This window comes from Scylla paramamosain, chromosome 7 (assembly GCF_035594125.1).
Source record: "Scylla paramamosain isolate STU-SP2022 chromosome 7, ASM3559412v1, whole genome shotgun sequence".
NCBI lineage: Eukaryota > Metazoa > Arthropoda > Malacostraca > Decapoda > Portunidae > Scylla > Scylla paramamosain.
The window spans coordinates 12,762,501-12,777,500 of NC_087157.1; the positions used below are offsets into that span (position 1 = coordinate 12,762,501).

Here is a 15,000-nt window from a genome sequence, read left to right on the forward strand (position 1 = left end):
AAGAGAGAGAGAGAGAGAGAGAGAGAGAGAGAGAGAGAGAGAGAGAGAGAGAGAGAGAGAGAGAGAGAGAGAGAGAGAGAGGTGGAGGAGGAGTGGAGGAAATGGGAGATGAGAGTCGTGGAGGAGTAAGGAGTGATAAGGGAAGGAAAAGGAAGACAGGTGGAGAGTTTGAGGAAGATGTGCTGTTTATTTTCCTCCTCCTCCTCCTCCTCCTCCTCCTCCTCCTCCTCCTCCTCCTCCTCCTCCTCCTCCTCCTCCTCTTCCTTCTCCATTTTTCTTCATTTTCCGTCTCCACATTTTTTTCCTTTCTTCCTTTATCTCCTTAATACTGTTATTGTTCTCTCTCTCTCTCTCTCTCTCTCTCTCTCTCTCTCTCTCTCTCTCTCTCTCTCTCTCTCTCTCTCTCTCTCTCTCTCTGTCTCTTGTTTGGAATTGATCTCTCTCTCTCTCTCTCTCTCTCTCTCTCTCTCTCTCTCTCTCTCTCTCTCTCTCTCTCTCTCTCTCTCTCTCTCTCTCTCCAATTCCCATTTAGGTTATCTCCCTCCATCGTTTTGTCTTATTCTCTTTCATGTCCGTATTTTTTTCCTTCCTTCTTTTATTCATCTTTCTGTGTAATCTTCCAATTCCTTCCTTCCCTTTCTCTTTAGTCTCTCTCTCTCTCTCTCTCTCTCTCTCTCTCTCTCTCTCTCTCTCTCTCTCTCTCTCTCTCTCTCTCTCTCTCTCTCTCTCTCTCTCTCTCTCTCTCTCTCTCTCTCTCTCCTTGACATAATAAGCTGCTTGGTAAGGGTTGTCTAGGAGATGGCAAATTGGTGCTTCTTTCTCGCCTATCTTCTTCCTGCTTCCCTTTCCCTTTCAGTAATTGTTTTTAGACTCCATTTCTCCATTCACTCCCTTCATTTTCTGTTCTTCCATTCTTTTTTTTTCTTTTTCCGTCGTCGTCGTATTCTCTCTCTCTCTCTCTCTCTCTCTCTCTCTCTCTCTCTCTCTCTCTCTCTCTCTCTCTCTCTCTCTCTCTCTCTCTCTCTTGAATTTTTGAAGTCATTTTATCTCAACGTGATTTTATTTATTTTTTTTTTCATCTCGTCTCGTTTTTTCTCATCTCGTTTCGTCTCTCTCTCTCTCTCTCTCTCTCTCTCTCTCTCTCTCTCTCTCTCTCTCTCTCTCTCTCTCTCTCTCTCTCTCTCTCTCTCTCTCTCTCGTAGTCTGGTAGATCTCTTCATTAATTTTCCTTTCACTCTCTCTATTTCTTTCTTCCTCCTCCTCCTCCTCTCCTCCGTTTTTTATTCGTTTTTTTTTCCAACGTAATTTTGTTTTAATCTCTCTCTCTCTCTCTCTCTCTCTCTCTCTCTCTCTCTCTCTCTCTCTCTCTCTCTCTCTCTCTCTCTCTCTCTCTCTCTCTCTCTCTCTCGTCTTGTATTATGCTAGAACTCTCAACATATTTTTAGCTTTTATTTTTGTGCTTCTCTCTCTCTCTCTCTCTCTCTCTCTCTCTCTCTCTCTCTCTCTCTCTCTCTCTCTCTCTCTCTCTCTCTCTCTCTCTCTCTCTCTCCCTCACCAGCCGTCCTTTCGTCCCCTAGATGCAGGAATTTTGTACAGAGAGGAGAAATATTTGCTGCTAGGAGTAAAAAATATTCGTAGGTAGAAGGGAAATGCAGTTAGGTAAAAGAGGAACATTTTTCTAGTTGGACTGACTGGGTGGTGGTGGTGGTGGTGGTGGTGGTGGTGGTGGTGGTGGTGGTGGAGTGGAAGAGTGAGGAATATAATAGCGTGATATGCAAAGAAGGTCTATTTTGGTAGAAGAGAAGCGGAGAAGTGGGAGAGTGAATGATTGGAATGTATGTTAGAGAGAGAGGAGAGAGAGAGAGAGAGAGGAGAGAGAGAGAGAGAGGAGAGAGAGAGAGAGAGAGAGAGAGAGAGAGAGAGAGAGAGAGAAAGAGAGATTCGTGAAAGTTATACAATAGTTTTTTTTTCTGCTTGTTGTTGTTGTTGTTGGACGGTGAAGAGAGGGAAAAAATGTTTATTGGTTAGCAGAAGAAGAGAAGAAATGCTGGTTGGTTGGTTGGCTGGTAAAAATGTAGAGAAGGTAAATATTTGAAAAAGAGAAAAACGTTGGTTGATAAGAAAACGTTTTATTTGACGGTGGAAAAAAAAATGGAGGGGGAAAAAATTTATCCGTCGACTCTTATTCTTCTCGTCAGTCTCTTGTTCCTGTGTCCGTGTTTGTCAGTTGTCTTGTGTACGTGTGTGCGTGTGTGTGTGTGTGTGTGTGTTCTTGCAATTCACTATGTACAAGCGTGTCTTATCCATTATTTTTCCCAGTTTCTGCCTGTTTGTGTGTTTGTGTGTCTGTCTCTATCCGGGTGTGCGTTTCTATCTGTCTGTCTATTTCTGTCTGCCAGTCCGTCTGTCTCTATCCGAAAAAAAATCATACCAACATGAAAACCTTTGTCAGGAAGTATTTCTATAGAGTTGTAACACACACACACACACACACACACACACACACACACACACACACACACTACACAAAAAAAAAAAATAGACGGGAGTTGAACTTTTCCTTTTTATTTTCGTTGAAACACTCTCCCAAATGAAAGAAAATTGTCACAGTTTCCAGCAGGCAGTCGAGGTATATCTGTCAAAGTCACTCGTGGATAGTTCGTCAGGACAACGTTACGACTACAAATACAAGAGAAGGGAATGATAGCAACTCAGAAAAAAATAATTACTTGTCATATTAGCTTGTTAGTCCATCGTAGATCAGCCGAAGGGAATAACTAGCGTCTAGAGAACATTAACTTTCATATTAGCTCGCTGTAGAAATGCACATTCCATTTTAGAAACCAAGAGTCCATTTTAAGAACCTCTGGTTGATTTTGAAAACGTACAGTCTATTCTGAGAAGTTAAAGTCCATTTTGGAAACGTAGCGTTCATTTTAGAAACCAGATGTCCATTTAAGAGACTTCCTGTCCATTTTAGAAACCTCCACCTCGTTTTAGAAACCAAACGTCCATTTAAAATCCCACAGTCCATCATAGAAACCTAGAATTCCTTTCAGAAACATCTATTCCATCTAAGTCACTCGCAGTCCATTTTGGAAACCCAGGAGTCGTGTTTACAGCGCCATCACCCTTGGAAATAGGGCCTAAGAGAACGATGAACCTTGGAAACAGTCCCTCAGGAAGTCAATGGGGAGTGCAAATGGCACTATTTTGGAAACCCACCAGCCTTGGAACCTAGGAAATAGCAATCTAGAAAACTGTAAGCAAGAGAAATACCCTGTTAGAAAGCCATTGGCCTCGATAAAACAGTCCATTATAGAAAACACCACGCTGTAGAAATAGCATCTTAGAGACCATTTGAGATCGTAGTAGAAATAGCCCGTCTCGTCTTGCAACCGTCGGGCGTAGGAATAGCTTAGCACGGCGGCTTCTATTTTACAATATTGGACTCGGGAAATGAAGACCTTAAAGCCGATGTGTGTATAGAGAAGGGGCCGCCCGCCAGCGCTCGCTCACACCACTCCTATATACCGGGATGTCTCGAGGCTCCGGGATGCTGCAGTGGGACGAATCGGGACGGCTAGTTAGTATAGGAGGAGAGAAGGAGTGGTTAAGATGTGGTGCTTTGAAGGTGGCAGTGGTTAGGAGGTGGAGTAATGTTGGGGGAGATTAGGAAGGCTAGTGGAGGGGAGTGGGGCTGTGGTAGAGATTAGAAAGGCTAGTTAGTGTAGGAAGAAGGAAGGAATGGTTCAGGTTAAGTGTTTGGAGATGGAGTGGTGGTGTGAGGAAAATGGAGGCTAGTCAGAGAGAAGGAAAGAGTTGTTAATTAAGGCCTAGTGTTTCATAGGTGGAGCAGTAGTGTTGGGAGGGATTAGGAAAGCTAGTTAGTGTAGGTGGAAGAAGTGGTTCAGGTATAGTGTTTTGTAGGTGGTTAAGAGGTGGTGGTGCTGGTGTAGTTAGTGTAAAGGGAAGGCAGGAGTTGTTCAGGGGTGGTGTTTTGTAAGTGGTTAGGAGTTGTGGGAGGTGCGGTAGAAATCAGGAAGGTGATTTAGTATAAAGGGAAGGAAGGAGAAGTTTAGTTATTGTACTTAGTTTTGTAAGTGCTGAGGTGTGATGTTGTGGGAGGAATCAGGAGACGTTGTCAGAGTATGGAACAACAAGGGACTGAGGTAGCTTTGTGTATTAGGGATTTGTGGTGTGTGTGTGTGTGTGTATGGAGGGAGTGAGGGAGGAGAGATGGAGCAGTAGTGTATTGAGTGGTTAGTGCTACGAGTGATTGGCGATTTAAAAGAATATATATATAACAAAAAAAAAAAAAAATTGAAAAAAAAATTCTGCGGCGAATATGCATGGTGTGTTGACGGCGTGGTGGTGGTGGCGGTGGTGGTGGTGGTGGTGGGACGCGGCAGAAACTGACGTAGGAATGTCTTTTTTTCTTTTTTTCCTTTACTTATGTGTGGCGCGTGTATGTATGTACTATATGCGTCTGAGAGTGTCACCAATGGGCTTAGAGGGCCGAAGAGAGGGAAAAAGGCAGGGGAGGAAAAAGGGAAAAGCAAGGAGGGAAGTAGCTACGTAGATGGAAGTACTAGAGGTGGGGGTGGAAGAAAAGGAGGATAGGAGGATAGGTGGGTGGAGGGAGTGGGAGGAGGAAGAGGAAAGGAAGTAGGGGGCGAGGGAGAGGGAAGGAGAAAGGGGGAAGGAGGGAGGAGGAGGAGGAGGAGGAGGAGGAGGAGGAGGAGGAGGGAAATATGGGCGTAGAATGTAGAATAAATATTACACCTTTAATGTAAAATTTATTAGAATTCCTGTTAACTTTTTTTTTCCCTCTCACGCAGCTTTCAGTAGTATATTTTGTAGCTTTTCATTCCCTTTTTTGGCGCCCCTTTTTTTCGTCTATATACTTTCAAACATTACTTTTCCAATCAGTTTTAAGTGACGCTATATTCAGTTCATGCTTTTTATTGGTAAAGTTGTATGAGTCAATTTATTCTTACGATACATATATACCTTGGGTTCCTTTCGGCCCAACCCTCTTTTCTCATTCCTCTTTCTTCCCCCTTTCCTCCGCCTCCTCCGATCTTTTCTTTCCATCCTCTCCCTTTCCACTTCATCCTCTTTCCTTCCCCATCTCAGGCCTCACCCAGCAGCGGCAGGAGTTCCGCGCCCCTGCAACGGGAGGCGTCCGGACCCTGGCTGTCGGGGCACCAGAGAGTGCTAATAAGTCTGAGCTGTGGGAAGGGGGGCGCCAACCCACTCATCCCCCCACCCCCTCTAGGAGAAGAATCGTGGGGCGTTAGATGTTATCGTTAGGGGGTGAGGGAGGAGGCAGTCACGGGCGGGTGGGCCAGGATAAGAAAACACACACACACACACACACACACACACGCCAAGGGGGAGGGAGCACCGCGCCCGCCACCCTACAACTTGCGTAGAGTTAAGAGCAACGAAAAAATTTCTATTAACAAACGCACATAAATCGGTTCATTTGCATCTATATGTGGAAATACCAGTGGCAGAGCGGCTCAAGCCCTGCGTCTCGGCGGGGCCTGCGGGTGGACCTTGCTGGGGAAGCGCGTTAGGGCGAGACTCCTTAGGGCCAGGCAGCGGGCGGCGGGCCGTGCTTCACCCTGGAAGAGTCGCTTGCATAGGTAATGCGAAGAGAGAACATAATGTCGCTAGACTAAATGAAAATCTATGTACTTTAATTTAGCCCGTTGCGAACTAAGTTGTCCCCCTGGGAAGGATAAGTTTGCTGGCGGATTTCCTACGTGCGCCGGTGTACACCTCTTCCCCCCCGCAGCCTCCTTATTGCCCCGTCTTGCCCTTCCCCTTCCTACCCCTCGGCCTAGCTCGCTTGCTCCCAGTGCCCCTCGCCGCCCCTCGCCTCCTGTGCCTTGCCGGCGTAGGGCCCAGAGTAGAGTAGGGCCATGTCTTTGCCCCGCCACGCCCGTCTTCCGCCCAAGGTTCGGAATGCCATTATGAAAGCGATGGAGCCGAAATTGAAGGATACCTGTCTGTCTTGTTCAATTTTGGCCATCATCCCGGAAGACGCGGCCAACTTTGGGAAGATGGAGTCTGATGGATTCCCTGCTGGGGTAACTTAACACCCACACACACACACACGCACACACACACACACCACCACCACCACCACCACCACCACCTCCCTCCACCTTTCACCTTTCGTCCTAATCACTCATTCTCTTCCGTAATTACCTTCCCTGAGTCTATATCCCTAACTACACGTAACTACATTCACTTAGATACACCTCTCACGTACACCTTGACACTCAGACGTGCATCGCCTCGCACACACACACCTGATACCTGAATTTTAAGCCTCAAACCCACACCCTGCTGTTCGCTGCACCCAATGATTCATAAGTTTTCACTCCGTGTCGTGAATCACTGGTGTAGATGAAGTTTTGAGTGAGTACGAGTTATGCGAGTAAAAGATAATTGGTTCTGGTGGTAGTTGTAGTAGCAGTAGTAGTAGTAGTAGTAGTAGTAGTAGTAGTAGTAGTAGTAGTAGTAGTAGTAGCAGCAGCAGCAGCAGCAGCAGCAGCAGCAGCAGCAGCAGCAGCAGCAGCAGCAATAGGGAAAACTAAGAAAACGTGTGTGTGTGTGTGTGTGTGTGCGTGTGTGTGTGTGTGTGTGCTTGCGACGTTTGATATTTCCCTATATATAAACATACATATTTCGACATTTTCGTATTTATCATCACTATTACCTTCCTCTCTCTCTCTCTCTCTCTCTCTCTCTCTCTCTCTCTCTCTCTCTCTCTCTCTCTCTCACATGCGAGTTATTTATCTATTTATTAGCATTATTATTATTTTCTCAGTATTTTCTCTATAGCCTTTACTAACCTTGCCCTCTGTCCCTCCAGCAGCCCGCCTACGGGAGCTTCGGCAGCGAGGAGACCTACAGTGACCTGCAGGGGATGGGCACCACGCTCCCCCAGCAGGAGGGCGACGCCGCCTCCTCAGCACCCCACACCCACGCTCACCACACACAGGCCATGTACTCACACCAGGTAGGAGGCGCGGTAGTGGTGGTTGTAGTAGTAGTAGTGGTGGTTGTTGGTGTAGTAGTAGTAGTAGTAGTAGTAGTAGTAGTAGTAGTATGAAGAGAACTTCACTAATTTCACTAATTTTCCTACACATTTTATAGTTTTCGTATTATCATTATAATTAGCAGTAGTAGCAGCAGTAGTAATGGTGGTAGTAGTAGTAGTAGTAGTAGTAGTAGTAGTAGTAGTAGTAGTAGCAGTGGTAGTAGTAGTAGTAGTAGCAGTAGCAGTAGCAGTAGTAGTAGTTGTTGTTGTTGTTGTTGTTGTTGTAGTAGTAGTAGTAGTAGTAGTAGTAGTAGTAGTAGTAGTAGTAGTAGTAGTAGTAGTAGTAGTAATACTAGTAGTATGAAGGAAACTATCAATTCCACTAGTTTTCCACTTATTTACTAGTAAGAGTAGCAGTAGTAGCAGTAGTAAGAATATGAACAAGAAAATACTTTAATCTAAAAAAAAAACTTTATTAGTTTGTCAGGTGAATTATTATCATATCTTATTAGCAACAAAAGAAATTAAAATGTTTAATGCTTCGTGAGTTTTAATTAATAACTTTGAACGTTAATTCTAATTTGAACAACTGAGCAGTATTTACGAAGATGTTCTTTGTGTGTGTGTGTGGGGGGGGGGGAGAGAGAGAGAGAGAGAGAGAGAGAGAGAGAGAGAGAGAGAGAGAGAGAGAGAGAGAGAGAGAGAGAGAGAGAATGTAAATTCTGCGTCTCACTATTAAGCTATTCAGGTCCATAGACTTTTTTTTGTTTCTTTGTGTGTGTGTGTGTGTGTGTGTGTGTGTGTGAGAGAGAGAGAGAGAGAGAGAGAGAGAATGTGGGTGTGGGTGTGTGAGTGCGTGTGCTCTCTATCTCACCCACTATCAAGCCGTACATCCATGCCCGCAGGACTCATCCATGTACTCTTCCTCCTACTCCCCGGCGCAGATGGCAGTGGCCAGCAGCATGGGTGCGCCCAACCCACAGTTCCCGCCACAGAACCTCTACATCCCGCCCATCTCCCAGAACAGCATGGATCCCGCCCAGTGAGTGCCCAACTAACGATAAGCCCGCGCCGCCCACCTTTGTGTCTGGTGTTGCTTGTTGCTGTATTGTATTGTATTGTATTGTATTGTATTGTATTGTATTGTATTGTAGGATTTTGTATTAGTACCTGGTAATGGAGTGATGGTTGTTGGAAGTGAAGTTATAGTGGAAAGAGCAGCAGCAGCAGCAGCAACAGCAAGAACAACAGCAAGAACGAGAACAGAAGCAGCAGCAACAATAACAGCAATAATAGCTGTATCTACACTAATAGTAGTAGTAATTTTATTATTATCAGTTGTACTATATTGTGTTATTATCATTGTAAACCTTGTTATATGAGCAGTAGTAGCAACATCAACACCAGCAGCATGAACAATATTAGTAAGAGTATTAAGGTTACACTTGTAGCAGTTAGTGATAATCGCAGCAATATCAACATCAGTAGTAGCAATATTCATACAAGTGTCTTATGCACATACTGGACGTAATTATTCACCTTTGCTTGAAATGCAAGAAACAAACAATACACTGGATGCTCTGACATGTTTTAACGCACGCACGCACGTACGCACGCACAGAATCGCTTGAAGCAAACCTTTTCTCGTTGTAAAATTTAAAATATTGTCGCTCTATGATTATCCGTATATGCTTAATACATGTATTTCCTGGAATGAGCTTAAGTTAATTACCTCAAAATTATCCAGGTTACGGTGGAATGGAATGGCGTGCTTTTCTCTTTACAAAAATAAGATAAAATAGAATAAAATAAGGTGGTTATTTTTTTCTCTTTTAGAAGTAAAAAAAAATATAAAAGTAAAAATAGCAAATAATGTCTCATGCAAATAGACGCCCAGGGAAAAAAAATAAAAGGATAAAAATAAAAAAAAAGTAAAAATAAATTAACAGCACTTGGGGAGAAATCTGGCGTGTATCGTACACGTGCTCGAGGCAACAGCAGTAAGGCGCGGAATAAAATGCAGGTAACGGATGTCAAGCGTCACCGTGCTGTCTTAACACAAACAAACACTCACCGCACTAATAAAGCAGCGGAGTCACCATTCTTGCCATGTGGTGCCCGTGTCAGGTTTGATATGCTGGCCTTTGGTGTCATAACTCCCGCCACCTGGACTCATAATCCTTAATCACCAATGGAAAAATTAATAAATAGATAGGTGAATAAATATATAAATGACTAAAATCCTCTTGTGAACTTAAATCTCCCTCGTTGTGTTAGGCGTTTCAGAAGGACCACTTTATTTATCAAGAAAAATATCTTTATCCCTATACCAGGAGATCCCCTCACACCAGACACACACACAGGTATATAGCAGGAGCAAAATAACTTCATACTAATCTTAAATTACTTGCGAGCCTATGAATACATTCGTTATGTTTCCGAAAGAAAAGAATTTTAAGTTTGGATCATATTATGTGAGTAGTGATACAAAGACCGCGCGAGCTCCAGTGTGAATATGAATTCTCTCAATTTCCTCGGCAAAAGAATTGGAATTGAAACACTTTACAAACGGTGTGTGGATGCAGCCGAGCACGAATGTACACTGCCTGCCCCTTTGACCGATGCCCGGGGTAATGGAGAGATAAATGGAATGATGGATATTTAAACATTCCCTGGGCAGAGAGCAGCGGGACGGACACCGCAGACATGAACACAGACGATGCGAGGTGGCAGGTGACGAAGCCTGTGTGTCGCTGCCTTGCCGCGCCCAGTACCCACCAAGGGAGTTGTGAAACACATTGGAGCTGCTTCTGCTGTTTTTTTTTTTTTTTTTTATAGATATATACTTAAAATAGTTTCCTTCCATTTGCTTGCCATTCATAAGTGCTTCATTATGTTAAGTGAGTCAGGGACACTTCATTCATCCTTCACCCTTCGCAGGACGTCGGGGTACATGGTTCACCCGGGCTGTGGTCCTCCCGCCCCCATCTACACTAGTGCCAGCCCGGGCATGCCCACAGGAGTACCACAGGGTCCCCACATGATGGGCGGCGCCGTGGGTATGATGGGCTACTACCCTCGGCAGCCTATGGCGAGGAATGGCGGCTCCCCGAATTCCGGCGGCTCCCCCTCCCCGGGTAGCGAGGACTCCGATGACTCCACGCCCCTTGCCCAGGTGAGTGCTGCGTGCGTCACCCCGTTTTCTTTCTACAGAGGAATCAGGCTTTTCTATACCACCTAAGTCTCTCTCTCTCTCTCTCTCTCTCTCTCTCTCTCTCTCTCTCTCTCTCTCTCTCTCTCTCTCTCTCTCTCTCTCTCTCTCTCTCTCTCTCTCTCTCTCAGCATCTTTACGAGGTGGCACCCCAAGCCTTGTCCCCGCCGCCAGGAGAAGCGGTAACTCCCCATCGTGGCGGCGGCGGGGCAGCGAGGGGCGTCTGACACTGTCCCCTCGCCACTCTACCCCCTTCCCTCCGCCATCTCTCCCCCCTTCCGTCGCTTCTCATTATCCATCCTCATTCCTTCCAATACTCCCTCACGGCCTCCACCTCTCCTCTCCTCTTCTCCTCATCTCTTCTTCCATTCCATTCGGCTTTCGTTGCATCTCCAATTTTGCGTTGCTTCTTTGAAATACTGAAAATAAATTGATGAAAAGATACGAAAATAAAAGTAACGATAATAATATTGATAATATCTATGTATTCATCTACCAGCCCGATATTTACTAGATGGACATGCATTAAATCACGTGGGCTGGTGTACGGCATTGGTGTGGCTGTGGGTTCCGTGAGCTACATTGGCTGTTAGGTTTTTCAGAATTTAGCCTATAGCATTTTTAGCGTTAATAATGATCATGACAACAATAGTTGTCATTGTTTTAACACTATAAATAATTCTTGTCCACACAAAATATACGGCAGTGGATTTTCAACTTAAAAGTAACCGGAATAAAAGATAAGCATTCATTTCTGTGATTCAGCCGATCAAGCTAAAAGATTCCTCGTAAAACATGGAGGCGATCGAAAGCCCGAGGATGCTGATGAATCAAGGCTGCGGTGGGCTAGTAGAGCCTGTCCCCTCAGCCCGGCACGCTGCTGCTGCCTACCGTTCATCCCCCCTCCCCCCACCCCCTTCCCGCCCGCACGTCCTGCCACAACCACCGACACGGTGAAGCAAGCCTCCCTTCCTCCCCCTCTTCTGGAAAAAAAAAAAAAAAAAAAAAAAAACAGACTCATGCCGCCTCTCAAGATCATCGGTCATTCAGGCGGTCCAGGTGGGCGGCGGCGGGCCATCCATAATGCGTGGTGCCGCCCGCCTCGATGCCGGCAGCCGCTTAGGGAGCGGCGACCAGCCCTCATTTGCCTTGCCTGGGCCGAGGGACTCATGAAGGGGTCATGAGGCGTCCCATCACTCATGCATGGCGCGTTTTGACGCTCACAGCTACACCGCAACTTGCTGATACTTCTATTCTTTGATTTGTCTTTTCTCGCATGAGTTCTGAATTAGTCTGAACTGATGGCGCCGCGCTGGCAGCGTGTCAGTGAGTGTCCGCACCTCGGGTGTCTCGGAAACCACGGAAACCCTTGTGTTCGCACGTGTTGTCTTCACCCCTTCTGGCGGCGGTCTTACTTCAGTGCTGCTTAATTACTGAAGCTGGGAACAATTACAGGCCGCCAGCGAGGCGGTGCACCTGGCGCCGCGCCCCATGATGTGCCGCGCCATGTGCTAAAAGTCTCTGGTTAATTGTGGAGAAAGACAGGAACGAAGAAACGGCTTTAGGCGTTATGTAACCGCTACAGCTCGCCACAGTGTGACATAGGGAAGCACCTTGCCTTTTTATTATTATGTATGTACGAAATCTTTGAACATTCTCTTCCAGCAGTTATTGTGTATGGCTTAATTCATTTGTCGACACTTTTTTTGTGTAATGTAATAATAGATTACAGTTTTACGTAAAATGTTGTGTAATGCTCTACAGTTTTCATAATTACGTTGTTACTTGATAAGTATTATGAAACTGGACTTGATATGTACAGATGTCCTTATTTATCAGACCTACTCATAGCTTTTCTAAGACAGCTTGGCATTGCAGATTCATTGGTAGATTTATTGTACATTGATGTGAAAATGATTACGCTTCCATATATTTTCACCAAGAGAGTCCATACAGGACGCTGGTATGTGCGAGGTGTGTGGGCGTGGTGATGCGGCGCGTCTGACTGGCTGCGTTGTGTTGCAGATGGCGAGAGCCAAGAGGCCGTCCTCAGAAAGCGTGGAGGGACCAGCACGAGGCAAGAAGCCCAAAGTCAGCAAGAAGAGCAAGAAGAAGAAGGATCCTAATGAACCGCAAAAGTAAGTGCTGATTTTATTTCTTGGTTCTGTTTTTTTTATTTCCCGAGAAGAGTAAGTCTTGCGGCGCTGCTGCCTTGTTTGTCACAAGCAGCTCTCGGCGAGGCGCGGCGGCATTCCACTCTTTTCCTTGTCTAGTGGAGACTTGCAGTTAGAACAGAATGGTGTTATCTGGGTGAAGATCCGTAGCTTTGACTGAGGGATTGCATCTTTGTGTGCGTGCTGTGCTGTGTGTCATTCCCGGATTGGCGGTGGTGCCGCCGTACGCCAGAGCGAGGCCCTGACCTGTCCTGCACCGCCCTGCTGCTTCAGTATTGCCTTATGGGTGTTTACTTACTGTATAGCGGTCCGAGTATATTTTCCACGCGCGCGATTTTTTTTTTTTTTTTTTTCTTCCTTTTCTGAGTAAATTCTACAATAGTGACACAAAGTTGGCGTCCCGTTGTTGCCTTCGTCCCCGGCAGTGGAAGACGGGCGGCGGGAAGTGTGTGCCGCCGCCGGTGTAACTTGGCCAGACTTGTGGCAGTTTTGTGCGCTGATCAGTGTTTATCAAGCGTCGCTGATGAACCAAAGGCGGAGTTGGTGATGCCACAAAGCAATCTGGCGGCGGTAAAGTCCATGCATATGCAAGTAGCACTTTAACTGGCCTATTTCAATTAACCGACCAATTATTCGACAAAATAGGGCCATGTCTAAAGTTTATTACCTCCGTTAAATGGATCACCCTCACATGAAAGCAGCAATATACATATCATTTAAAGACGGACGAGCAGGAGGGCGGAGAGGCATTGTGAGGCGTTGCTTGGCCCGCCACCTTCCACCAGCCACTAGTTCACACCCCTCCTTTTCCACCTGCACCTGTACTTGCCGCCCCCCTTCCTCTGGAGACACCCACATGTAAGTGGAGGATGACACGCGCGAGGGCAGAACGTTACACTGCTGGTCTTAGGGAGCGAGTGAAAGGGTTGGCCTGGCCATTAGCGCTCCCTGTCTCTAATATTATGGGCGGCATTCGCTACGTAATGTTGTTTAGGGGAAGTATAACCTTATTTCCTGCCAAACACAGGCGGGAGTGTCTTGGCCAGGTGAGGGTTGAAGTCATTAGGCCAAGAAGGTGGCCGTCACCTACCATCCCGCCAGCCAGCGCGCCGCCCTTCCATCCAAGCGTTGACTCTGGTTTATGTTACAAAGGGTAACTAATATGCTTTTCTTTATTTTAGAAGTAAACAAAAATACTTAACTATGAAAGAAGATCAGGAAAAATAACAGTAACAGAAATAATGACAATGACATTCCACGTGTTTTTTTTTTCTCGCGATCCCCCATCCACTCCCTGAGGGTGTGGTGAGCTGCCCTGTACCCAGCAGTGTAGTGCCCGTGTGTCAGGAGCCAGTAGTGTTAGGACAGGTGTACAGGAGAGCTTCGTGTTCTAACTCCACCCGTTGCCAAGGACAAGCAGGTTTCCACGCAGGGACAGTGGCGCCGCCCGCAGGTGTCAGTGCGGGGCCTTTGCTGTACGCGTGCCGCCGCGGAAGTCAGTTCAAGTTAACGCCCAGGAAATAGAATAAAAAAGATGGATGTGCCTCACGAGCCTCATAATGAGAAGAATTGATAACTTCCTTCCTCGAATACCGTAGCTATTTTGTCTTGTGTCCCCCTCCCTCCACCCTCGTGCTCGCCGGGAAGGGCGCTGAGCGTCTCCTTTCCTCTCTCCTCCTCGAGAGCTCTATCAACATTTTATATTGCAAGGAGGCTGGCCAACAAACGTGATTATATCGGATCAAAAGCATACATAATACAGGGAGAAGCGGCCGCCTTATCTTGCCCGCCCCCAGGCTCCAAGTCCCGCCCCGCCCCGCCCCGCTGTGACATCTTGCATAATTGTGTTGACATCATATTAGTGATGGACGTCACCCTGCCACGAGACTTCAGCCTGCGCAGCGTGACGGACTCGCGTGGCCCCGTGACACCCGGTGCGCGGCGCCCTGAGAGACGGGATCTGACTCCTTGTACCTGGCTGAGGCCCGTCGTCTGTTTGCATTAACAAGGAAAACTTCCTTGAAACCTTTTTAGAACAATCGCTAGTTATTATTATGATTATTATTATTATTATTATTATTATTATTAGTAGTAGTAGTAGTAGTAGTAGTATTACTGCTACTACTACTACTACTACTACTACTACTACTACTACTACTACTACTACTACTACTACTACTACTATAACTACGATGCCTACGTATTACTATACTCTAGTAAAATTGTCATCGTAGTCATCCTAGCGCCCCGTGCAGGCCGCTAGGGAAGCAGCAGGCGCCAGGGTCGCAGGCCGCCCCTCCCGCACGCCGTCTCACTCTCGTTATTTATGAACCAAAACTTTCTTTCCACACACACATCAAAGAAGCAGAGGCGCGCTGATATAATGTTGTAATTTCATGCTCCGCTAAATATTGATTTGTCTCGTGCTGAAGTGTTCAGTGTTCACGTCCAGCCCTCGTCCCCTGATTCTCCTGGCTGGCTGGCTGGCTGGCTGGCCGGCCATCTCACAGACATTCCTCACTTATTCCCGAATCGTCAGTCATCTGTCACTTACG

At 46.3% G+C, this 15,000-nt stretch overlaps 1 protein-coding gene across 12 annotated transcripts in view; it reads left to right on the forward strand.

Moving 5' to 3' along the window:
• The window catches only part of LOC135102084 (TOX high mobility group box family member 3-like), a 176,549-nt gene that overhangs the window by 138,951 nt on the left and 22,598 nt on the right, over positions 1–15,000 (forward strand). For 5 of the 12 annotated variants that reach the window (XM_064006813.1, XM_064006808.1, XM_064006809.1 and 2 more), the window contains 4 exons: positions 6,893–7,039; positions 7,966–8,102; positions 10,001–10,235; positions 12,228–12,409. In XM_064006813.1, the coding sequence (XP_063862883.1) occupies positions 6,893–7,039; positions 7,966–8,102; positions 10,001–10,235; positions 12,228–12,409 (701 nt within the window). The remainder of the gene's footprint in view (positions 1–6,892; positions 7,040–7,965; positions 8,103–10,000; positions 10,236–12,227; positions 12,410–15,000) is intronic. The other 7 variants (XM_064006811.1, XM_064006812.1, XM_064006817.1 and 4 more) reach the window with 5 other exon arrangements.